General features: G+C 57.7%; 9 protein-coding genes and 1 non-coding gene across 10 annotated transcripts; 4 read left to right on the top strand and 6 right to left on the bottom strand.

Moving 5' to 3' along the window:
* Positions 1–110: 110 nt before the first annotated feature.
* B0T26DRAFT_673073 (uncharacterized protein) lies at positions 111–2,429 on the bottom strand (the record flags this gene model as incomplete). The annotated part of the gene is made up of 2 exons (XM_060439554.1): positions 111–141; positions 193–2,429. The coding sequence occupies 2 exons, from the start codon at positions 2,427–2,429 to the stop codon at positions 111–113; spliced, it is 2,268 nt and encodes a 755-aa protein (XP_060301417.1).
* A 2,020-nt stretch (positions 2,430–4,449) lies between these two features.
* Positions 4,450–4,999, bottom strand: B0T26DRAFT_177211 (uncharacterized protein). The gene has a single exon (XM_060433593.1). It carries the CDS (start codon positions 4,900–4,902, stop codon positions 4,567–4,569), a length of 336 nt encoding a protein of 111 aa, XP_060301418.1. The 5' UTR covers positions 4,903–4,999; the 3' UTR covers positions 4,450–4,566.
* Positions 5,000–5,827, top strand: B0T26DRAFT_177210 (uncharacterized protein). Its single transcript, XM_060433592.1, has one exon. The coding sequence runs from the start codon at positions 5,098–5,100 to the stop codon at positions 5,752–5,754; it is 657 nt and encodes a 218-aa protein (XP_060301419.1). The 5' UTR covers positions 5,000–5,097; the 3' UTR covers positions 5,755–5,827.
* Positions 5,828–5,901: 74 nt separating this feature from the next.
* B0T26DRAFT_639205 (uncharacterized protein) lies at positions 5,902–8,025 on the bottom strand (the record flags this gene model as incomplete). Its single annotated transcript, XM_060437113.1, has 1 exon — positions 5,902–8,025. A coding segment is annotated over one exon (2,124 nt), but the record flags the coding sequence as incomplete, so codon positions are not given.
* A 3,442-nt stretch (positions 8,026–11,467) lies between these two features.
* Positions 11,468–12,657, top strand: B0T26DRAFT_637688 (uncharacterized protein; the record flags this gene model as incomplete). Its single annotated transcript, XM_060436954.1, has 4 exons — positions 11,468–11,650; positions 11,690–11,770; positions 11,962–12,216; positions 12,346–12,657. The coding sequence occupies 4 exons, from the start codon at positions 11,468–11,470 to the stop codon at positions 12,655–12,657; spliced, it is 831 nt and encodes a 276-aa protein (XP_060301421.1).
* B0T26DRAFT_698472 (uncharacterized protein) lies at positions 12,538–12,953 on the top strand. Its single transcript, XM_060441433.1, has one exon. It carries the CDS (start codon positions 12,698–12,700, stop codon positions 12,875–12,877), a length of 180 nt encoding a protein of 59 aa, XP_060301422.1. The 5' UTR covers positions 12,538–12,697; the 3' UTR covers positions 12,878–12,953.
* A 676-nt stretch (positions 12,954–13,629) lies between these two features.
* On the bottom strand, positions 13,630–14,926 carry B0T26DRAFT_639573 (peptidase family M48-domain-containing protein; the record flags this gene model as incomplete). Its single annotated transcript, XM_060437148.1, has 2 exons — positions 13,630–13,767; positions 13,832–14,926. 2 exons carry the CDS (start codon positions 14,924–14,926, stop codon positions 13,630–13,632), a joined length of 1,233 nt encoding a protein of 410 aa, XP_060301423.1.
* Positions 14,927–15,367: 441 nt separating this feature from the next.
* On the top strand, positions 15,368–15,456 carry B0T26DRAFT_t61. The gene has a single exon. It is a non-coding gene; the product is annotated as a tRNA-Tyr (tRNA).
* Positions 15,457–16,326: 870 nt separating this feature from the next.
* B0T26DRAFT_673077 (Alpha/Beta hydrolase protein) lies at positions 16,327–17,404 on the bottom strand (the record flags this gene model as incomplete). The annotated part of the gene is made up of 3 exons (XM_060439555.1): positions 16,327–17,182; positions 17,262–17,301; positions 17,344–17,404. 3 exons carry the CDS (start codon positions 17,402–17,404, stop codon positions 16,327–16,329), a joined length of 957 nt encoding a protein of 318 aa, XP_060301424.1.
* Positions 17,405–17,583: 179 nt separating this feature from the next.
* On the bottom strand, positions 17,584–19,903 carry B0T26DRAFT_177284 (arginase family-domain-containing protein). Its single transcript, XM_060433594.1, has 9 exons — positions 19,576–19,903; positions 19,414–19,510; positions 19,238–19,328; positions 19,072–19,155; positions 18,771–19,000; positions 18,358–18,660; positions 18,160–18,275; positions 17,938–18,023; positions 17,584–17,846 (listed from the first exon to the last, which is right to left on the bottom strand). The coding sequence occupies exons 1-9, from the start codon at positions 19,711–19,713 to the stop codon at positions 17,804–17,806; spliced, it is 1,188 nt and encodes a 395-aa protein (XP_060301425.1). The 5' UTR covers positions 19,714–19,903; the 3' UTR covers positions 17,584–17,803.
* Between the last annotated feature and the right edge of the window lie 1,394 nt (positions 19,904–21,297).

The following is a 21,297-nucleotide window of genomic DNA, read 5'->3' on the forward strand; positions in this document are numbered from 1 at the left end:
GGTAAACCCCGGAAAAGACAAATTAACACCGTATCCCATTGGTCGTGAGTGGGATGATGCAGAGATAAGGACAAGCCCTGTTAAGACATGTCTCCCAAATGATCCCATTATTAATCGTAGCCGGCACCTCGTTGCCAGGGACTGGAAGAATGTTAGTTTGATGTCATGGCAAAGAGCTTCGAGTCTGCTTACCTCGCTGACCTGAATCCTGCCGGACTCGAGTTGTTCTGTGCTCTGAACGCAGGCGTCAGATTCGCGCCCTGGTTCCCAAACGGGCTGGGCGCGCGGTCCTGGTACGCCCGTGGATATCCGGGTGCCGGACTGCTGCGGCCATCTGCAGGGAACAGAGGCATTGCAGGGTCGATCGGGGACCGCGGTGGGTTCCCGTAGTGGCTGTTTACCGACGCGGCGCCAGCCCGTTCGTTGCGACGGATGGATTCGGATGAAATAGAGTCGGCGTCATCGTCCAAGTCAAGGCCGGCCTTGGCGCCACGTGCTGTTGCCGCGAGTGCGTCCAGCTCAGTCGTCGCCGTAAGGTGCGTCTGGGACTTCATGAACGATGTGCGGTCGTCCATCATGGACTGATACCGGCCGTCGGGGTTCTCGCGGAAGAACACAATAATGGTAGTAACAATAAGCATGATCAACAGGACTAGCGCAAACGCGGCGTTGGCAATCCACAAGACGACACCTACGACTCCTGTGACGAGTGCTGGCTGGTTAAACACCTCGGTGAAGATCAGGAGGAAAATCGAGTTCAAGAAGTTCATGACACAAATGGCGATATTGAACGTGTTGGTGCTCTTGTCCATCCAGGGGCGCAGGACACTGGCCCCTATCAGGGCAGCGGCTTCAACGATGATGAAGCCAACTGCCTGGGCAGTGCCCGCCGACTGCGCGAAGGCGATGAACATGGACTTGACGAGGATGTAGATGAGGAATGGGACGATAAAGTAGTAGGCCGACGCTCGGAATTGGACGTAAAGGAAGCCCCACTTGTTCAGAGCCTGAGGGTCTGAGAACAGGATGTAGGCCGGGTTCCTGTGCATCACGACGGAGCGGCGCGCAATTAGAATGACCTTGCTAGCAGCCCAGCCGAGCGTAATGCTCATGCCAAAGAAGAAAAACACGGCCAACACCATCTCGGCGGCCGAGTCGTTCTGAGTAAACTCCCAAAGACAAAGAATGGCCATTTGCGGGAATCCGATGAGGGTGATCCGGAACAGAATACCTTTCAGGACGGTGAACCAGCCGTTGCGGAAATCAAGGAACGTGTCGCCCTTCATCCAGCCCCTCTTCACTGCCAATTCGCAGAGGCCCTTAAACGCTGCGACGCAAAGCGTGGTGAAGATGACAAGAATGACAAAGAAGATGAGGCTGGTCATGAACAGGTTCGTCGACTCGATGCCGGCACGGAAGGCCACGCGCTGAATGCCTTTGACGATAAAGCTACCGGAGCCGGTCTGGATGTTACCGCGCTTGGCCAAGCTGCGCGTCATAACCGAGACGGGCTCGGTGACGCTGCGAGGCATCATGGCGATGGAACGCTTCGCCAAACTCATACTGATATCGGCAAAGTCAACTGCACGCTTCTCGACCTGGACTGAGACGGTCGTCAAGGAGTCGAAAAGTGTCGAAGGAGTACCACCCGTAGCCCGCTGGTACCACGTGAATATATCCTGCATGAACTCGACGCGAATGATGCCCACGCTCCATTGGAAATCCTGGGTCCAAGACATCACCACGGGCGGCAGAGGAATGGCGGTAAGCCCGAGCATGGCCTGGGCCTGGAAGTAACCGAAGAGCGACAGTGCGTTGGCAGCGACGTGCGAGGCCGCATTTGCATGACCTAACCCGGACACAAAAGCTGACGAGGTCAACGCGAGGCCGGCAATAAGAGCAGTGGCCCACTTTACGCCCAGCAAGTCGACCGTCTTTCCGTTGGAGATGTCCGCCTCCACGCAGGCGACACTCTGCCCGGCGTTGGTGCCGTCCGTCAGGTTGATGAATACCCTGACCTTGGCGTCCAGGTCCGGGAACGAGTAGGCAATTCCGGGGATCTGCCTGGCGGCATCGGCGCTAACTGGGAGGTTAAAGTTGAGGGGAATCTTGCCGGCCGTCATGGGACACAGGCCGGCTAGGCCGACTTTACACGGGTCGACCTTTTGCCGAATGAACTCGTAGCCGTACGCCGAAATGGCCACATCGAAGATGACGCTGCCCTGAATGGACGAGACGGCCACAATATCGACATTTGCCGTGTTGTTGTTTGGTGTGTACACGACGTTGAACAAACTGGCCCTGAAGCCCGAGTTGTCCTGGCATGTGTTTAGAGAGTTGGAACTGAGGATGGGTTCGGCAAGGACGGGGGAAGCGAGAGCAGCGAGCGATGCGATGGCCGCAAGAGGCCTCGCCGCTAAGAACCGCATCTTGAACGAGACCGTCGGACGAGCGACGACGTCTTGGAGTGTCGGGGAGGCGGTGTTGATCCCCACGAGAGCGGGTTGGACGGACGGTTCGCGGTCGGATCGGTCGGTAAGTCACGTCAGTCGACGACGCTCTGCGTGAAAATCGGTGATGCTTGTGGATGAAGTAGCGACAGCAGTTTAAAAAAGGCAGCGAGCGAGTCGATGCTGTTGATTCTCTTGTGCCCGTTGGAGAACAATGGCAGGAATGGACCGAAATACAGAAGGGAAATTGAATGTAAGCGCGGAATATTGGTCTCGGGAGGCACGGGGGCCAGGGGGTGGTCGCCTTTGTCGCGGCGTTGGTTCGAGTCGTGGCAGGAAGAAAAAGCGAGAGTATTCTGCCGACGACGACGAGAGACGGGATGTCAGTAGTGCAGATTCAACAAGGCCCAGATCCAGCCTTTGCCACGGTGTGTGCAGCAAACGAAGGCGATGAAGAGATTCCTCTGGCTGGAGAGAAATTGCAGATTTGGGATGCGGGAGCGTAGGCGGCACAGAGATAGGGAGGATTGCGTGCCGGCGTCGAGGTGATGCAGGAGCGCCGTGGTAGTGCGTCGTCCACTGGGGGGGTCCTGGGGTCCTCGTGGAGAGCGAGGCAGTGCAGCGGGACTGGCGTAATGATGGGAATGGCCAAGCTGGGAGGACGGGGGTTGGACACACCCCCTTCCCCTCTCCCTGGCATGGAGGAGGCCAGGTCACGTCAGATAGTGCGTACAGGGGAGATGAGGTCAACGCGCTAGCACAGTACATTTATTCATGCGCTTCGCTGACCGGATGGCAGGTACAGCTCTATGCGGTTAGCCGTGCGCTCCCCCACTGAGACAAACAGTGGCACTTCTAGCGTTGAACGGATGGCCCCAAGTCCATACGGGCTGCGAACTACGAAATACCTCGTACTCCATGAATCACCACTTGGCTAAAATACACTCCTGACTCAGGCCGCTAGAACGAAAGATGCATTCCACAGAGAGAGAAGGCCTCTGTCAAAATCTATCAATATTGTGGACGATGCGGGCCCGGAATTCCGGTGGAAAACCGGGCTGGGAAAGCGAGAGAAGAGGGCGGCCGGAAAGTGTTGGCCAAGCAGGCCAGGTCGGGTCTTTGCCTGGCGGTTGCCGCCCTGAAGAATTTGTATTTCGTCACCTCCTTCAGTCAGCAAGGAAGGTGGGTTGAAATCAGGGTCCAACGCGTCTGTTACGTAGGCGCTGGGCTTGCGGCAAACCAGTTCCGATCGGCGACTTTTCTCTTTTTCGTCAGGTTCGATTTCACCTCGAATCGATAAATCAATCGGTTATGATCCGCCGGTTTGCCACAACGCACAGAAAGAAACAAAGCTGTCCTAACACCAGTAACATTTGCACATTGGCATCATCTACATTACTTACAGTGGTGCGACGTATTATTGCCTGGGCTCTTTCTGAAAAAGGGTCGCCACGAAATAGTTAAAAGGGGCGGGGAGCCCAAAGTGTCAACCGCCCTGGGCAGAAGCCGCCGAGCCAATCGGCAGCCAGCGGGCGTTCCTTGTCCTGGGAATGCAACGGACAGCGTTTCCTCTGTTAGGCCGTGGTAGAGAAAGCGGACTGCACAGCCTCCCTCGCCAATGAAACCCGACACGGCGTATGCGGACTCCTGTAACAGGAGTTGTGGGGTTGATGATTGACACTGGAACTCAGGTTCGGCAATCAATTGAGGAGGGGTTCTGGTGATGCGCGCAGCTGATCGCAGGCAGGCACGCGGGTGCCAGAGGTTGGCACACAAAAGGGTTTAAGGGATGCTGATTTGTTTGCCATTCTTGGATGACTGACTCTGTAACGCTGTGTTGTGTTGTGTGTTTGTGGCTTGGAGCTGCAGGCGAGCGTCCTCATGACAGCCGGGAAGCACGGGGCAACGCGCGATGCAGCGTTCGTGTTTCCTTTTGACAGATGGGTGCGGGAGATCCAGATCTTGGGCAGCTGCGGGATGGCCCATGGCAGCTGGGAGAAGATCGCATTAGGCTGCGCACTTGCATCGCGGGCCAGGCACACAAGGCACGTTAACGGTGCGACACGACGCCGTCAAAAAGGAGGGAAGCGCCAAGCCTTGGATCTACATCGTTTATCTAGTCCGTCGGGAGCGCAGCGGCCTTGATCCTTTCAATGAGGAAAGAGAAATGCTCTCTTTCTGTCTCAAACACCGACAAGAAATAATCTTGCTTCTCGTCCACAAAAAGAGTAAAGAGCAGCACCCAAGCTGCGTGTGTTTTGCCGATCTGCTCGGTTCGCGCAACTGAAACCCAAACAACTGGCGCCTGTGTTGCAGTTGCGAAACATCGCCTACCTGCTGCCCTGCCGTCTATCGCCCTTTTTTGTATGTTCATACTGTACGCACGTGCAGTAATGATGGACAATAGACAAAGCCAAAATCCATCCGACGAACACGTTCCATTGCATGGCATGTCGCATCCTCAAGAAAGAAGATGAGAGACAACCATACCACCAAAAAGAAAAGAGAAGTGCCAAGTTGAGAGATACGAAAAGAGAAGACGAAAAAAACCGTATACCGTATACGGGAGAACCCAGCCACACACACGTCAAGCCCATTAAGGTAAGGTAAGGTAACTCAACCAAATAGCCTCAATACATATATACGCATGCTCCGTACTGCGTTCCGTACACGAAGAGCCACCTTGCTTGGCCAACTTGCTTGGCTGCCAGAGAGGGACGCGACCTGCGTGCGTATTCGGTGCAAGTATCCAGCAAAGAACAACGGACGGGGTGGCCCAACAAGACGGAGACGGAGACGGAGCGAAGAGCCAACAAACACTAACAAAAAGATCGGATGGGCCGGACACCAAGAATCGCCAACGCGCCAGCCCAGTCGGCCAAGCCAAGCTAAGCCAAGGCATGGCATGGCATGCGGAACGGGCTCTGGACAGGTCCGGTCAATCGGTTCACTGTCTGTCTCTTGTATCTCTCTCTCACTCACACATTTAGGTTCGTACATCCAGTTGCCGATCAGGAACCGTGTTGCCTCTAGTTTGATTCCGGCTGCACGGCAGTTTACATCGGTAATAACTTGCTCAGGTTTCTGTAAATTTTTCCAAAAAGGACCATGTCTCTCTCTCTTTCAACAAATAGGTAAAGTACTCTGTTCAAGTGCGTATCTACCGACCAGCAGGCATGCATATGCATATATAACGTATATGTTTACATATTTGGCAACTCGACATTACTCGGTGTTAAACTGGCCCGTCCCCCATTCCCCGGGCGCCAAAATGCAGAATGTATCCATCCGTCCATCTATCTAGCCAGCCAGCTGAATATAAATGCCCAATCCATTCAAGCGCTCACAACACCACCATGTCATATCATTCGTAGGTAACTTGTTGTACAAAGTAATACATCATCACACCCCAAACCCAGGATCGGTTCTTAAGGAGCAGAAGACACAGCCATCAGAGCCAATCGACAGCCGTCTCCTCCCACGGCTTGGTGGCGCGCGAGTAGTCGTAGCCAAACTTGTAGCCGCTCAGCAGCTCCTCCTCGTCGACGCCGCAGTGCGACTGGCCGTCGCGGCCCTGGAACCAGCCGAGGCCGTACGTCTTGCCGAGGCCGGCGAGGCGGTCGGCCATGGCGGCGTTGGACAGCTTGGCCGTGTTGACAAAGTTGTACAGCATCTTGCTCTGGTGGATGAAGGCGAGCACGCTGGCAATTGTGTTCGGCTGGCGCGGCAAGAAGACGCGGCGGCGGCGCACGTACACGACGAGCGCCACCACGCCCATGTACAACAGCACAAAGTCGGCGAGCGCGAACGAGATCCAGAAGCTGGCCACCGTCTCCTCGCCGGCGTTGATGTCGTCGTCCATGCCCGAGCTATTGGCCGGTGACGGCGATGAGTCTGGAGCCCCGACCTTGTCGACAAACACGCGCCCTTCGACCGTCGCGAGCGACGTCACGAGCACCGTCAGCAGCTCCGTCAGGACGGTGCCAAAGCCGACAAAGAAGACCAGCCAGTGCCGGTTCAGCAGGCCCTGCAGCGCGACCCACCCAAAGGGCATGGCCGTGTAGTCGAGCGTGAGCGTCTTCGGAGGTGCGTGCCGCCGCCAGAGGATGTAGTAGGGCTCCATCATGCGCACGTCCGTCTCGAGGGCGCCCCAGCTGAGCTTGATACAGACTGCGAGGAGCGTCACCACCCACGGCGCCCGGTCAGTCAGCACGTTGGCGGGCGTGAATAGAAAGACGGGAATCAGCGCCGAAAACATGACGATGCCGAGGATGAACGGGACGGCGCCCTTGGCGCGCAGCATGAGGGGGTGCGGGTTCTCCGAGAGGTAGTTCTTTGTGTACTTTTCCCGCTCCTGTTTCGAGGGAGGGTTGAGGTCGTCGGGGGTGAGCGACGAGTTGCGCAGGGCATAGCGGTGGTCCTTGAGCTTGTGATGGATGTCCCCGTGTGTGGCGACGTCCATGTCCTTGAAATCCATCAGAATGTGGCTAACGGTAGCCATGGATGCGAGGCCAGCGATGCCTTTGACGTCGCCCAGCAGGCCCGACCGCCGCCTCTGGAGCAGGAAAAAGAGCACGCAGCCGAGCAAGGCGATGACGAGGAAGGTGACAGTCAGTAAACGGGACCAAACGGCGTGGACCAGGATGAACTTTTCGTTTCCGGGATACCTGATGCGAGTATCTCTGTCTGGCGAGAGGATGATGGAGGCGGCTCCGAGGGTTGGGACAACCGTGTTGGCCAGCAGAGTCGCGATAGATGACACGGCTACGGCGTAATGGCCGCACCTGAAGGCTCGGATTGGCCGGAGGAAGCTGAAATCGGTTATGTAGTCGACATTGATCGACTCTGCGGCCAGGGCCCCGGTCTCCTTTGACAGCTGGTAGAAGGCCTCGAGACGTCTGACTTCGAAATTGGTGAGCTGCCACAGCACACCGTACGAGACGGTGATGAGAGTGGGCAGGAACTTGAAGGCAAAGTACTGAAACGTCGGGATTTCCGAAGGCGTGCGGAAGGTGACAAGCGGGCTGCGGGCAGATGTCTGGTACAGGACTTCCTGGCCGCCTCCCAAGACCATGGACAGCAGGATTATGAACAGAAGATACGGCCACCTCATGGAGAAGGGCTTCCAGTCGGGCTGCGGGTAAAAGACCTGTGTCAGGCTCAGGCCCGTCTTGGTAGAAGTGATGGTTGGCCACGTGCCGGACTTGATGGGAGGAAGCCCCGGCTCGGGGGCAGCCATGATACTCAAGTCGTCGTCGGAATCAGCCGGGGTGGGGAGCGTCTCCATGACGACCTCGATAACCTCGCCCCTCTTGTTCGCCTCGCTCTGTCCGAGCTGCTTGACCGTGTCACTCAGGGGCCGGCCGGGGCGAGAAAAGGAGAAGGAGCGGGCCAGTGGGGAGCGCTCGACCACCGGACTCGTGGCCAACAATGCCGACTCGGTCAAGACGGCGTCTGTCCTGATGCCGAGCCCCAGGCCGCCCGTCAGCTTCCCTTGGGCCTCCTGCTGCTGTAGAGCCCTGATAAAGTCCTCGTCTGCCCGCGTGGTTGGCCCCAGGGTACTGCTTAAGTCGAAAGTGAGATTGGGGGTTACTGGGGGATCTAGAGGCCGTTGCACCTGGTGCTGGATGGGGGCGGCTGAGTAGATGAGACTAAGATCGATGCCCTCTTCCTCTTCCTCTTCCAGGATGGGCTCGTGGTGTATCCGTGACGTTAGTGCGCGCTGAGCAAAACTGCGGCCCTGTTGTGGCTGTTGTTGTGGCTGTTGTTGTTGTTGCTGCTCTGGGAGTGGCAGCGGGAGTGACGTGGGCCCAAGCGGTGGTATTGGGCCGTGAGCCGGACCGGGAGAAGAGGTTACAGGATCGGGCCATGCGGCGGCTGGGAGCCCGGGGTAGGGCTGTCTGGCCGTGGCCGGGGCCGGGCTGGAGTCGGAGCGGGCCCGTGCCTCGTCATCGGACCGAAGCGAGACGAGAGACGGGCGGCCTAACAAAGGCGTAACCGGGGCGATATCGGGGAAGCCCTCAAAATCGGTAATGTCGGACACGGTCGAGATGCGACTCAGCGAGCTCGACGAGACGGCGGACTGGAGAGGCGGCTGCTGCCACCTCGGCGTGTTGGAGTAGGACATGGCTGCTTCACCGCATGGCTATGGCTATGGCCGGCGACAACGAACAGTACCTCGGTATTCGGTCGGTGCTCGGTGGGTGTTGATGAGTTCAAGAGACGGGATTGTACACAGTAAAAATGGAAAGAGAAGAGGCCCGACGAGGCTCTGGAAAACGCTAGAACCAGGATCAAGCAACCCTTGTCTGGTTGCACATGTGCTCCGGACGGCTGAGGCGGGGAGTGACCAATGCCATGCACCGACAGCAGAGGACTTAAAAGTGCCAATGCGACGAGGCTGTGGAAGTGCTGGCGGGCGGGCGCTTGAAAGCTAATGCGCTCTCGTCGACGTCGGTCTAGAATTTCGGAATAACTTGATTCGACCCAACTTGAGGCGGACAGAAAAACCAAGAGAGAAAGAAGACGAGAGCGGCCCGCAATTAGGATGAGGTAGGTATTAACTACCTCGACAGCCTAGTAGATACTGGTAGAGAGGCGGCCAGATGGCTGGGGCTGGCACCTACCTATTCTTAATGGGGTCCCGTCTTCCCAAGAGCCTGGCATAGGTAGACGGACCTAAGGTAAGGTAATACCATGCGGCGGCGGCGGCGTCCCATCGCGGGGGCGGCGAAGGCGGCAAGAGGGTCCGTCCACGTTGTAGTCTAAGGCAAGGTGGTGTAATAAGGCCGTGCAGCACCCGTCGTCCCACGCGCTTGGCGCTGACGAGAGCTGGGAACTGACTGCCACCTCAGTGGAAGCTGCCGACTCGCCGCCGACTTGCCTGAGACCTGACATGAGGTGGGAGGTTGGGGGCTAAGGCCCGGGCCTCTTGCTGCCTTGTCCTGCTTTGCTTAGTGCTCACCCACGCCCCCAAGGCATCCACCATTCGCTCCAGGAGGCCTAGGGCGTTCCTTCCCACAACTCTCCTGCCCCGCTCCCGCTCGCTGGCAGAGAAAGAGCAAATCCATGGATCCCAGATCTCGTCGTTGTCAGACTTTCGGGTGTCTTCAACTACGTACATCAAAAAAACCTCACCGCACCGAGTGTAAACACAACATGGAAACAAGAAGCAACTGCCGATTCTCGTCAACCGAACCGACGAGACCAAGACAGTGGCTGTGCCTGGGCTCGCCCGAGTTAGGCTCGGTCGGCAGCGTCTATCCGAATCGTAGGTACTTCCCTCGTAAAGGACGTGCTCTTCTACCGACTATTAATAGCGACGAGGTGGAGGATGCAACCTGGAACCGACTGGCTTCTCCACTAGCAAGTGCCGCTGAGAATAAGGTTCCCTTCCCCGAGCGCCGTGGCCCAATGATGGCGATAGATCCATGGCGGTGGATAACGATAACCTACCCTTAAAACATGCCCGCGCTTGCATCCGCCATGCATCTTCTCTTGCTGCACCTTGTCAGTTGGCAGACAGCTTGACCCGATGCAAATATAGCTCATGAAGGCCTTACCTACACAGGTCATTGTGCCCTTTTGGGACGATTTTACACAGTAGCTGGGAATGTCGTCCTGCATACCTAACCATGCACAGCAGCTACAGGGCTGCTTCGCTTGTCGGCCTCGACCTGGATGGACCTGGATGGACGTAGACGACGGCGTCAGGAGCATCGATCGAGGTTCGAGAAGGCGTGCATGCCTACACTAGTCCTGGGTCTAGACTAGGGTGCAGTCTTTGCCGGTATCAAGTGATGCAGGTGTGTGGAAGAGCCCGTCTTGTTCCTCCTTCTGATTACTCTTGCCCTACGGATATTGTGCCGCCCTCTCCTCTTGTGCCATCGCCGATCCCATCAACCCAAGTGCGGGCCTTGGCAACGGCGCGCCTTACAGTAAGGTTGTGTGGTACTGTGACTGTGGTGGCCATGGATTCCCGCCGACATGTCTCCCAGCGCGCGCGTGGGCATCCATGACGTGAGCGATCGTGGCTACTACCTCAGCCAAGGTAGGAAGGTATGCCGTAAGTAGGCGAACTTGGGGTATCGCGCCACATCGCATCGCATCGCACCGCATCTGATCTGATCTGCCGGCACCCAACTCTTTCTGCCCGCTAGGTACTGGTCGCGCGCCAGCCAACGCCTCAAACGCTTCTCTCTGGTTCCGTGCAGGTATATACTCCGTGCCTGGAGTGCAGTCAGTCGGCGCTGCACATACATATTCCAGCCGAGGCTGATCACCTGCATCTCGCTGTCCATCAGGAACAGTATGTGCATCCACACGGCGGCCAATCGAGGGTGTAAACCTTGAGCTACCTTCGATTCTCTCGCGAGATTCTCGACGCAGGCTAGCCAAGCGGATGCCGGTTGCCCGAGTCGGTCCCTAAAATCGCCCATGAGCTCTCCCGTCTTTTTGTTTTCCCTTCTCTCCGCAAGTACGGAGTAGCTCGTTTGGGACGCCATGATAAAACGTATCTATAGCGCGGGCGATCGTATCATCCTCACCCCTCGGAAAACCACCCAACTTGTGACACAGTTCACATTTTGCCAGAATTCGGGGCCCAGCCATTCTTTTCTCATGTTCATCCCACGATGACGACTGGCCCTGCCTCCATGGCGAGGGCGAGCCCATCCATGGCTGAACACCCGCCATAATGCCCTGCTCTTTATCTACTTTTGTCATGCCATTTTTTTTCTACTTGCACTTCTAGGCCAAAAAGTAAGCCGCTGACCTCCTGCGCTGGTGCTTACTTGGGTTCACGAGCAGGCAGCCAAGACAAGTCGAGAGCTTTATTTATGTTGGCCAGCTTTCCTGACCATCTGCCCGCTGTTGATCACATGAAACAGCCGTCTTTGCGCACCAACTAGTTTTGGGGTCCCTTGGGTTTTTAACTGCTGATTTTACTATTGTTGCAAAACACCTTCAATTTCCCTCTCGCGTTTTCATCAGTCGAGGCCATTCCCGGACTGCCAAGCATGGTGAACTCCGTTGTCTGGACGGCAGAAGAAGCGAAGTACCTCAAGGCCCTGCTGCGTTGGCAGGATGCTGCGCCGCCTCGTCACCCTGAAGACGACAGACGACCACGGACGGCTGCAGCAGCACCGGTCACGGCATCCGAGATGGAGCGAAGGAGGCAAAAGCAGCAACAATCAGAACAAGTGCCGCGCCCGATACCACAGTCGCAGCAAAAGTCACAGCAACCAGTCGGCGAGTTCCGCGTCCTGGTCGTCGGCGCCAGGGGCACGGGGAAGACGGCAATCCTAACACGGGTGAGTTCTGTTCACTGGAGCAGCAGCTCTGAAGAATGCGTGGAGCGATAGCTGTCTGGGACGTATACGCGTGTGTCCGTATAAGCCACATGCGTACTAACACCACACGCCTCCAGTTCGGCCAAGACACATTTCGCGGCTCCGGCAAGCCGCCCGACCCCTTCTATGAGCGTGGATGCCGCCACCCGTTGACCCTCGAGGACGGGCGCGTCTACGTGGTGGACGCCCTGGAGATGCCGTCGAAGCACTTGCTGAGCAACCCCATGCTGGCGCAGGCAGTCGACATTACCGAGGCGGCCGTGCTGGTCTACGACGTGGGCAACGCGGCGTCGCTCCGGCTGGCCGAGGGCCTCGCCGAGTTTGTGCTCGACCACATCACGTCGTCCGGGCCCGGGGGGCGGCACTACGGCCTGCTGCTGGTGGGCAACAAGAGCGACCTCGACGACAGCATAGCCGTCGACGACAAGGACATCGGGCTGGCAAGCGAGCGCGAGCTGTCGCTGGCCGACGGCACCGCCGCGGCAGCCAGGATCAGACTGCCACCGCCGTCGCCGCCGCCGTCCTCGTCGGCCTTCTCTCCCGAGACCAAGACCGCGGCGCCGTGCCCGTTCCTCGAGGTCTCGGCCAAGACGGGCGCCAACGTCGACGCCATCTTCAAGCTCGTCGCCTACGACATCCTGCGCCTGCGCCGCCTCAACATGCTGCGCTACCACGAGCGCGCCGAGCACGACCGCCGCCTGAAGCTGCTCACGCACCAGTCGCAACTGCCGCAGCCGCCGGCGCCGGCCGCGCGGCGCACCGCCAGCAGGGGCGCCGCCAGCACCACGCCGAGCAGGAAGCGCGCCGGTCTGTGGAAAGGGCTGTTTTCGCGCCGCCGGAGCGAGAGCGCTTACTGAGCGTTGGGTCGGGCCGAGTGCGTGCCGGGGGCCTTATTTAATGATTCCATTTGTCTTGTGTCGGGTTGGTCGGTCAATCATCATCTTCGGGGCCAGGTCGGTTGCGTGCTTTGAGGAGCGCAACAAGGAAAGAAAGAAGGGGAACTGTAAGATAAAGAATGAAGAGAGAGAGGGGGCAGGGCTAAACAAAATACCGGGCTGTCAGGTTAGGTTCCGGTAGGTGGGCATGATATCCAAAATTTGCTTGTTAGAAGGACGAATTAGTAATGAGACATGAGGCTTTTTTATTGCCAGATCCTTGTATCAGCTACTTTTTCTCAGGTCGTTTCGATGTTTGTTTCATGGTTATTTCCCCGGCGACGCTTGGGAATACCGTCCCATGTGGTGCGATCGACCCGATGTGAGCGAGCCAACAAACCAAAATTAATGGTGAATGGAGCTTTCGTAGGTAGGTAGTCAATATCCCATCTAACGCCTAACCCCCAAAAAGTCATGAATGTGTGCTCCTTGGTGTATTCCAATCCGTCCCGTTTCCTTCTGCCAGAAATTCTATGCACCTCATGCAGAAACCTCACGTAGGTCGGTAGCTAGACCTTACCTAACCACGATACATTGTGCCAAAACAAGAACGAAAATCAATAAAAACCCCCCAAACATGCTATGAGCCGCCAGACATCCATCCGACCGGTAGGATATTCGGTCTTCCCAACCTCACCCACCCTTGAAAGTATGTAATCCAAAGAAAACACCAAACACCAAACACCGTAGGCACCTAGAAAAGCCCCCAATGCTATATATATATGAGATGTGTGTGAGATGTGAGATAAGATGAGATGAGACGTGAGATAAGATGAGATGAGACGTAAGCTGAGATATGGCATATACATGTTCGATACTATATCATATTACCTCCCTACTCAAGACAGCAAGAGCTCAAGGCAGCAGGAGCAGGAGCAGGAGCAGTTTCTCGTTCTAGACAACCACGATGCCCAGCGACAGGGCGCGCTTGAAGCGGTCCGCAAACGCCGACGTGGTGTAGCAGTCGCTGGCGGCGCGCTTCTCAAGGGCGGCGGGCAGCCAGCCCTGGATCTTCTTGATCCGTGTTTCGTTCTACGGCGGGTCTGTTAGTTGGGATGTTCTTCTTCGTCTTATAATACCATGGACAGTAACTCACCGAGGGGTGGGTGCTCAGCCACTCGGGGGGCTGGCTGTCGCCGGCGGCGGCTTCCATGCGGGCCCAGAAGGCGGGAGCCTCTTCGGGGTCGTAGCAGGCCTCGGCCATCATCATCAGACCGATGTAGTCGGCCTCGGTCTCCTGCTTGCGGCTCATGGGATGGGAGAAGACGACGTCGAGGACGCGGTTGACGAGGGCGCCGGTGAGGACGGGCAGTATGCCGAAGGGGGCGAGGGCGATGATGGAGGCGTACAGCAGAATGTTAGTGCCGATCTGCTGGCTCATGCGCTCGCCGACGTGGCCGGCGACGTTGTGGGCGATCTCGTGGCCCAGTACCGTGGCCACGGCGCTATCAGAGCGAGCGACGTTGAGGATGCCGCTGAACACAAAGACCTTGCCGCCGGGCAGCACGAAGGCGTTGGCCGTCTTGGGGTCCTCGATGACGAAGATCTCCCAGTGCTCGTCGTCGCCCATGCCCGAGAAGGGGATCAGCTTGCGCATGACGCGCTTGACGCGGCGGGTGCGCGGGTCGTGATCGGGCAGGAAGCGGGCGCCCTGGCGCTGCAGGTCGGCGAGCATAGCGCGGTACTGCAGGTCGGCCGTCTCGCGCACTGTCTTGGCGCTGTAGGCGTTGAAGCGCGTGCGCCCGCTGACGGGCACCGTCTCGAGGTTGGCGAAGTAGAAGGCCAGCGCGGCGCCTATGCAGGCCAGCACGAAACCGTGCGTGATGGGGCTGCGCACGAAGCGCACGACGCGGTGCCGGGGCAGCAGGGTCTCGGCCTGGCGCCGCCGCGAGCCATCGGGGTCATGGTAGAAGTGCCCTTGGTGGTATACTCGGCGCTGCTGCTGCTGCTGCTGCTGCTGCTGTTGTTGTTGTTGTCGCGACCGGGCGGGGAGAGGCCAGGCGGGTCGGGAGAGGTTGGCACCTGGCCGTGTTGCCGTCGCCGTCGCTGGCGCCGCGGGTATCCGAGGTCTCGGGTAGCGGCAGGTAATCGGGCGGGCAGTAGAGACAGCTGCAAACGGCCGCCGAGCGGGCACCCGTAGGACCAGAGCACGGGCCGGGATGGGGATGCGGAACAGGCTGGCCTTGAACATGGCTGATCCCGTCATTGACCCTTTGCCCAAGGCAAGGCACGTAAGGTGGCTGGCTAGCTAGGCCAACGGTACGTAGCCAGCCCCAGAGCGCGGCCGTTGGGGCGGATTAACGGCGTGGCATCAAAGTCGATTTGGAACTGTTAAATTGGTGGATGTCGGTGTTCGGTACCTAACTCGAAACTAATGTACGTGTAAAGTTCTCGGTCCGGATGACAGACAGCTGGACCCTTGAATGAGGTCATCCTTTTAGCGGCCCGGGTGGGCCGGGTGGACCCCTGCCTGGAGATTGTTCCAGGCCCCCACCCCCGGCACCTAGGGGAAGCGGGCGCCTCGAACAAACTCCATCAGGAGTGGGAACAATTCCATCCACCAGCCTCGGCCAAAGAGTCATCCACAAAAGAGAGTCTCCCACCCGGATTTTCAACAAAGAAAAGCAATAAACTCCCTGTGGTGTAGTTGGATATCACGTTCGGCTGTAAATGTCTAGTTTGTTTACCGAAAGGTCACCGGCTCGATTCCGGTCGGGGAGAGTTTATCCATCTTTTTGTCTCTTTGCCATTTCTCATCCTCTTTCATTTTTTTTTAAAAAAAATCTTTCTTTTATTTTTCCTTAGCATTCTTGTTTGTCTGTTGTCTTTTACCCCTTCAAGTTGCGAGCCTCCAATTCCTTCCTATATATGGGTACCTAGGTAGTAGGAAGGTACACTTCCTCTGTTTCAGGCTCTTTGCCTCTTACTTTACCTGCTCGAGTGTTATACCGCACTCACTCATCTGTAGATGTAATTGTTTCATTGGCGTTGTGGTGGTGCTGTGGAAATATGGCACTTGGCTTGTAGCATAGATTAGAACAACGTTGGATGAGAGTAAACAGGTGCGTTAGGCGTCTAATGCGTGAGACTTGGCCATGTCACTCCCGGATTTGATTTCTTGTAAAAGACGCATCCGTGTTAATTCACCGCCGGCAGGATATTGCTGCAGTATAGACAGGTAGGCTGACGCGGGAGAGTAAGTTCTCTGCCATGTTAAAAGACAATAGTATTGTTGTTGCCGTTTCTGACAGCTGCCACAACGCCATCCGTTGTGCCGAGGCGGCTGGCTGTCTTGATCCTAATCAAGGTACGGGCATGGTTGGGGGAATTATAGACATTCATGGATCACCACGACCGTCCTTACAGCAGGAGGGAGCAAAGTGAAAGGCTGACCACAGCTGATGGCCCCTTGATGCATTGCTCGCCTGTGTCTTTGGCCCAGGCCTCCAAGACTCTTGCCTCGGCACGTTCTCCCGGCCTCACAGAGAGCCCCCAAACGTGTTTCCCCTGTTCCCGCTCGGCGTCCTTACCCAAGTGCCCAGCCCACTCGCCCAGCCCACCCACAGGGACAGAAACATCTAGTCGGCCTCGTCACGGCCAGCCGCTGTTCAACCTCTCGGCGAAGAACTGCATCAGCGGCAGGACCTCGTCCCTGCTGCGGGGCATGCCGTCGTCGGGGCGGGTCCAGACCACGGCCTTGACGTCGGCGAACTCGCGGCGCAGCAGGTCGACGGCGTCGTCGTCGACGAGCTCGCTGCGGCTGCCGTAGCACACCAGCACGGGCGTACGGGCCTTGGCGCGCGCCTCGAGCGTCGGCACCATGGACGGCGGCAGCGGCCCGCCGATGGAAACGACGCCCTTGAACGCCGTCTGCTCTTCTCTGCTGGGCTCCGCCTCCGCCGTCTCTTCCAGGACCTCGCTCACGCGCGGAGACGAGGGAAGGCGCACGCGCGACGCCAGGCCGAGGGCAAGCGACGCGCCCTCGCCGAAGCCGAACAGCAGCATGTCGCTCAGGGCCCAGCCGCAGCGGCGCACGAGCACGTCGTGTACGAGGCGGTCGAGGACGAGGCGCTGGGCCTTGGCGAAGCCCGGGTCGGGGTCGAGGTCGCCGCTACCGTCGGCGGCGAGCGTGATGTCGTCGCCCCAGTAGAAGTGGCGCGTGCCCTCCCCCGTGGCGGCGGCGTCGTCCTCGGAGAGGCCGAGCAGCGCCGGCGGCAGCGGGCTCGTGCCGCGCACCGCGATGCCCAGCACGCCCGGCAGCGCCAGCCCCCGCGCGAACCCCGCAAACGGCTCCTCCCAGTCGCCCAGCCCGTGGAACAGCAGCAGTAGCGCCGTCGTCGACTCGCGCGGCGACGGGTACGCTAGTTTTACCACCAGCCCATCGATGCCGGCAAAGTCCTCCTCGGTCGGGATGCGCGTCGGCGGCGCCATCTTTTTCTTTCCTTTCCTTTTTAATTGTCTGTGGATAGAAATGTTAAATAAATAGGACGGTAGAGGGCAGTAGTTAGTTCGGGGTCGTACAGTACCTTCCCTGGCTGGAAAGCGTGTGGAGTTTGGGTGCCGTTGCTGGAAAACGTAATGAAATGAATTTAGAGTTGAAACTCTTACTTGTGAATGCATGCATACATGCGCAGCCAGCCGCCACCGCGCCGGATCTGCAGCCAGCCATCTTCACTTGGTATCTAGGGATCAACACCGCGGCATTCACAGACAGGGGCAACTGTCATGCAATTTGGCGAATTGTAGCAAATGCAGCTTGATGTTCATAAGTAACCGCAACGCCAGGCTGGACAGAACCAAGAGCCTTCAATGCGCCCACTGAGTACTCCATCAACAAAATTGATCATTACCACTCAAACCTCATGACTACCTCCACACTCCGCAAATACCTTGAGAATCACGCGAACTCGCTCTCAAAGCCTCGAGTAAAAAGCGATATTTGCAAACCGCCTACACAGGAAGACACAAAACCCGCCTTTCCCACGTCCGCACGTGAAAAAATCCTTGTCGCCAGTCCCAACCGACCAGCTCGCCCGCTCATTTATTGCCTACTTGCCTGCCAGCTATCCTAGAGATCATCGCCGGCCTCAACCTCAAGCCCGCTGAGGGGTCTGTGGATGGGGCGAGTTCGTTCGTGTCAGCAACTGAGTAGGCGCGTGGCACCCTTAGCTTGTGCAAGGGGCAGAATGGAAACCAACTCACCCCTTCTTGACCATGATACTCATGATTTCGTACAGGGCGTCGGCGGCGGCCATGGTCGTGAGCTCGGCGTTGGTGTCGTATGCGGGCTATAATAATTATTAGCACCGATCTCAGCTTCTCGTCAGGTATACGTGGTCAACACCAGTCAGTCGCAAGATGCCCCCGTGTCTTGCAGACCGAGAATACCCTTGCGGGAGAAAAGAGAAGAACAAAAAAACTAACGGCAACCTCGACAATGTCAGCCGCAACCAGATTGATGCCGTCGAGCCCTCTCAGGATCGTCCGGAGCTCTCGCGTCGACCAGCCGCCAGTCTCAGGGGTGCCGGTTGCCGGGGCAACTACAACCATCCAGACCGTGTCAGTCAGTCTCGTGTCATCACGCCCATCAGAAGCAACGCGAGTCCCCGACAAATCACATACAGGCCGGGTCCAGCGTGTCAATGTCGAGCGACAGGTAGACGGGATTCTCGGTGCCGACGCGGTCGCGGATCTTCTTGATGATGCCGTCGGTGCCGATGGTGTCGATCTCGCGGGCCTCGACAATCTCGAAGCCACAGTACCCGTCGTTCTCGTAGTCGCTGGGTCCGCTGAGCGTCGTGCGGATGCCCGCGTGGATGTTGGAGTCGTTGCGCAGCAGCCCCTCCTGCGCCGCGTGGTAGAAGTACGTGCCGTGGTTGACGCTGGCCACCTCGGACGGCGAGCCGCCGAACACCTTGGGCCGCCCTGGTTGGTGGTGGCCACCTTCGTCAGCTGCTGGGGAGAAAGGGACATTACAGGCAGACGGCGGTACGGCCCGCCCGCCCGCCCCTCGGTCGTCTCCAAGACAAACGTACATGTGTCAAGATGGCTGTCGAAATGAATCACCGTAACCGGGCCGTACGCGCGGTTGATGGACCGCAGCAGCGGGAGCGTGATGGTGTGGTCTCCGCCGAGCGTGATGACCCTAGGCAGCGTCTTGCCCTGCAGCGAGGGGCCCTTCTTGTCCGCGTCCGTAGCGGGCGATCTCGACAGGATGCTGTAGTGGCCCTCTTCGATCTGGTGGAGCGCATACGTATTGTCGTACCTTGGAAGAGACTTAATAAGTAACGAAGTCCCTCGGCCTATTGGAGCACATCTCTCTTCGATATAACCTACGAGGTCACCGGAATGTCGCCACAGTCGATGACAGTGGCCCAGCTGTTGAAAGGGTTCGTCTCGAGGGGCACGTTGTACCCTCCGCTGGAGAGAGAGAGAGCCTTATCAGTATACGCGCCGGCCAAGCGGACAGTTCATCACCAAGGATGTGATGGACCCGGCATACTAGAGGTTGAGACGCCGGGACCCCTGCCGGATTCCCGAAGGGCCGAACCGGGCACCTGGCCTGTATGACGTGCCCGTGTCAAACGGGGCGCCTAGAAACAACAAACCCGAATCAGCCACGGATAAGACGCGCCGCCGGTAGACGCCATCAGCGAGAGCGTGGTGGCAAACACGCACCAATGAAGGCAATGTCGTATGTGATATCCTTGTGCGAGAGGCATGGCAAGTAAGGGAGGCGGCCAAAGGTTGATATTCCAGAGAAGACGGAATCAGCCTGCTCGAGCCATCAGTAACCAAACACGGGCCGGGATTTTTGTGCCCCCCCCCGCGAGGACGGACCTGGGTGCCTCCGTCTCCGGGCAGCCTGTTGTACCACAGCGACTGGAGGGGGCCGGCTATGATCTTCTGCTCGCCGTGATCGCCGTGTGCTGCAGCAACGGCCGCGAGGCAGAGAGCGAGCAAGCTTCGGGCCACCATATTCAAGATTGGAGTTTTCAGAACACGTCCCTGGGTGTTTTCTACCTACTCTAGCGAGAATATCAAAAGAGAGAGAGAACCCCCAAGGCGAGGACATTGGGACGGGCTATGAGGCCTATATGAGGCTTATGATTTTAGATTTCCTGCTGCAGCTACAGCATGCGGCGGGGCGGTACGATATGGGATTGGCAGAGCGCCCGCCTTTCCATCATCATCATCACTTGCAGTAGCTTCATCGGCGCGATAGGCATCCCTTCGCCCCGGCTTATCGCCGACGGATCGCAGGCATTTGCCAAAAGGTATTTCCGGACCATCTACTGGCCAAGTCGACCGGCGGACGACCTGGGGCCTGGGGCCGGCATGTCACGGCAGTGGTTACTCTTAGGTAACGTTCTGCGTGCCCGGCGTGATGGGCGCTCGCTGCTGTTTCGATATGCGGGAGGCGCATGGGAGATAAAGCAAGAAGCCTAGTTGCCAGTTGGCGACGCATGGCCCTAAGCCAATTGAAGTCCCTTTTGCCGTCAGCAATTGCAACCTGCCTTCTTGCTGCCTCGGCGTCCCACGCTGCGGCCGTGCTGTGGTGGTCATTGGCACCACTAATGAAATCTCAAGGAATGAAGACATCAGATCGGACCCGGCGAGAAAGAGGGGGTTACGGGGGTCCCTCGTCCTGATTCTGCGTGGTCCGGAGCGGGGCTTTTCAGCCATCAACGGCGTCCATTCCCGACTTGGTCTCAGGTTCTGCATTTGATATATCGCCGGCAGACGGCCTCTCTTCCTATGTGGTTGGCTTGTCCTGGACAAAATTTTACTGTCCAGGAGCCGCTGGCCAGATCTCGTCTCGTTTTTATCTCGCGTGGTTCAGACCGGCCTCAGTCGAGATTGTGCAGCTTGAAGCGGATCGCAATTGGCTACAGTGAAAATGGGAATGCACTCGCTTCCGTTACTGCAGACACCCGTGTCTAAAGCCAATGGGGACTGTATGTACGCGGGCTCTTGTTCCTTTCAACCTCGGCAGCCTACTCTACATTGCGTTGGTACTGGGCTGGCTGTATCGAGATGTGTTGGGGCTCCCAGCGTCGTTCAAGTTCAAGACGTGAACTTTGGTTGGAACACGCAGTGACCGACGTCTTGCAAACCCAAGCTGCTTTACTGTAATTTCTTAAGATGCTTGACTGAGACTTTGAAAGAGAAAAGTGCGAAGGATCAGTTTTGACCCCCTCCATAGACCGCCCGGTTTCCTTGTCACGACACCTGACGCCGGGTTGGGTCTTCTTCAAGTTCCCAAACTTCAGACCAAAAAGTGCCAAGAAATAGGGAAATGGAAACAGAAAAGAGAGTAGGCAACGGCTGCTTGCCATCAGTCGCGCAAGGAGGACTTTGGAGCACTTAGAGCACTTGTTCCAATTGGAAAGAGGGCCCCCGAGAACACTCAACCAGCCGCAATTGAAGTCATGACGTGGGCAGAGGGACTCAAGTCGCCCGAGTCGGACAGGCGTGGGCCGCTGGCCCCAAGCCTCTCCCCCCACTCGGCCAGAAGGGGCCTGGGGGCAATCAGGAACCACTTGGGAAAGCAATTGCACT

Source organism: Lasiosphaeria miniovina (assembly GCF_030549165.1).
Source record: "Lasiosphaeria miniovina strain SMH2392-1A chromosome Unknown B0T26scaffold_2, whole genome shotgun sequence".
NCBI lineage: Eukaryota > Fungi > Ascomycota > Sordariomycetes > Sordariales > Lasiosphaeriaceae > Lasiosphaeria > Lasiosphaeria miniovina.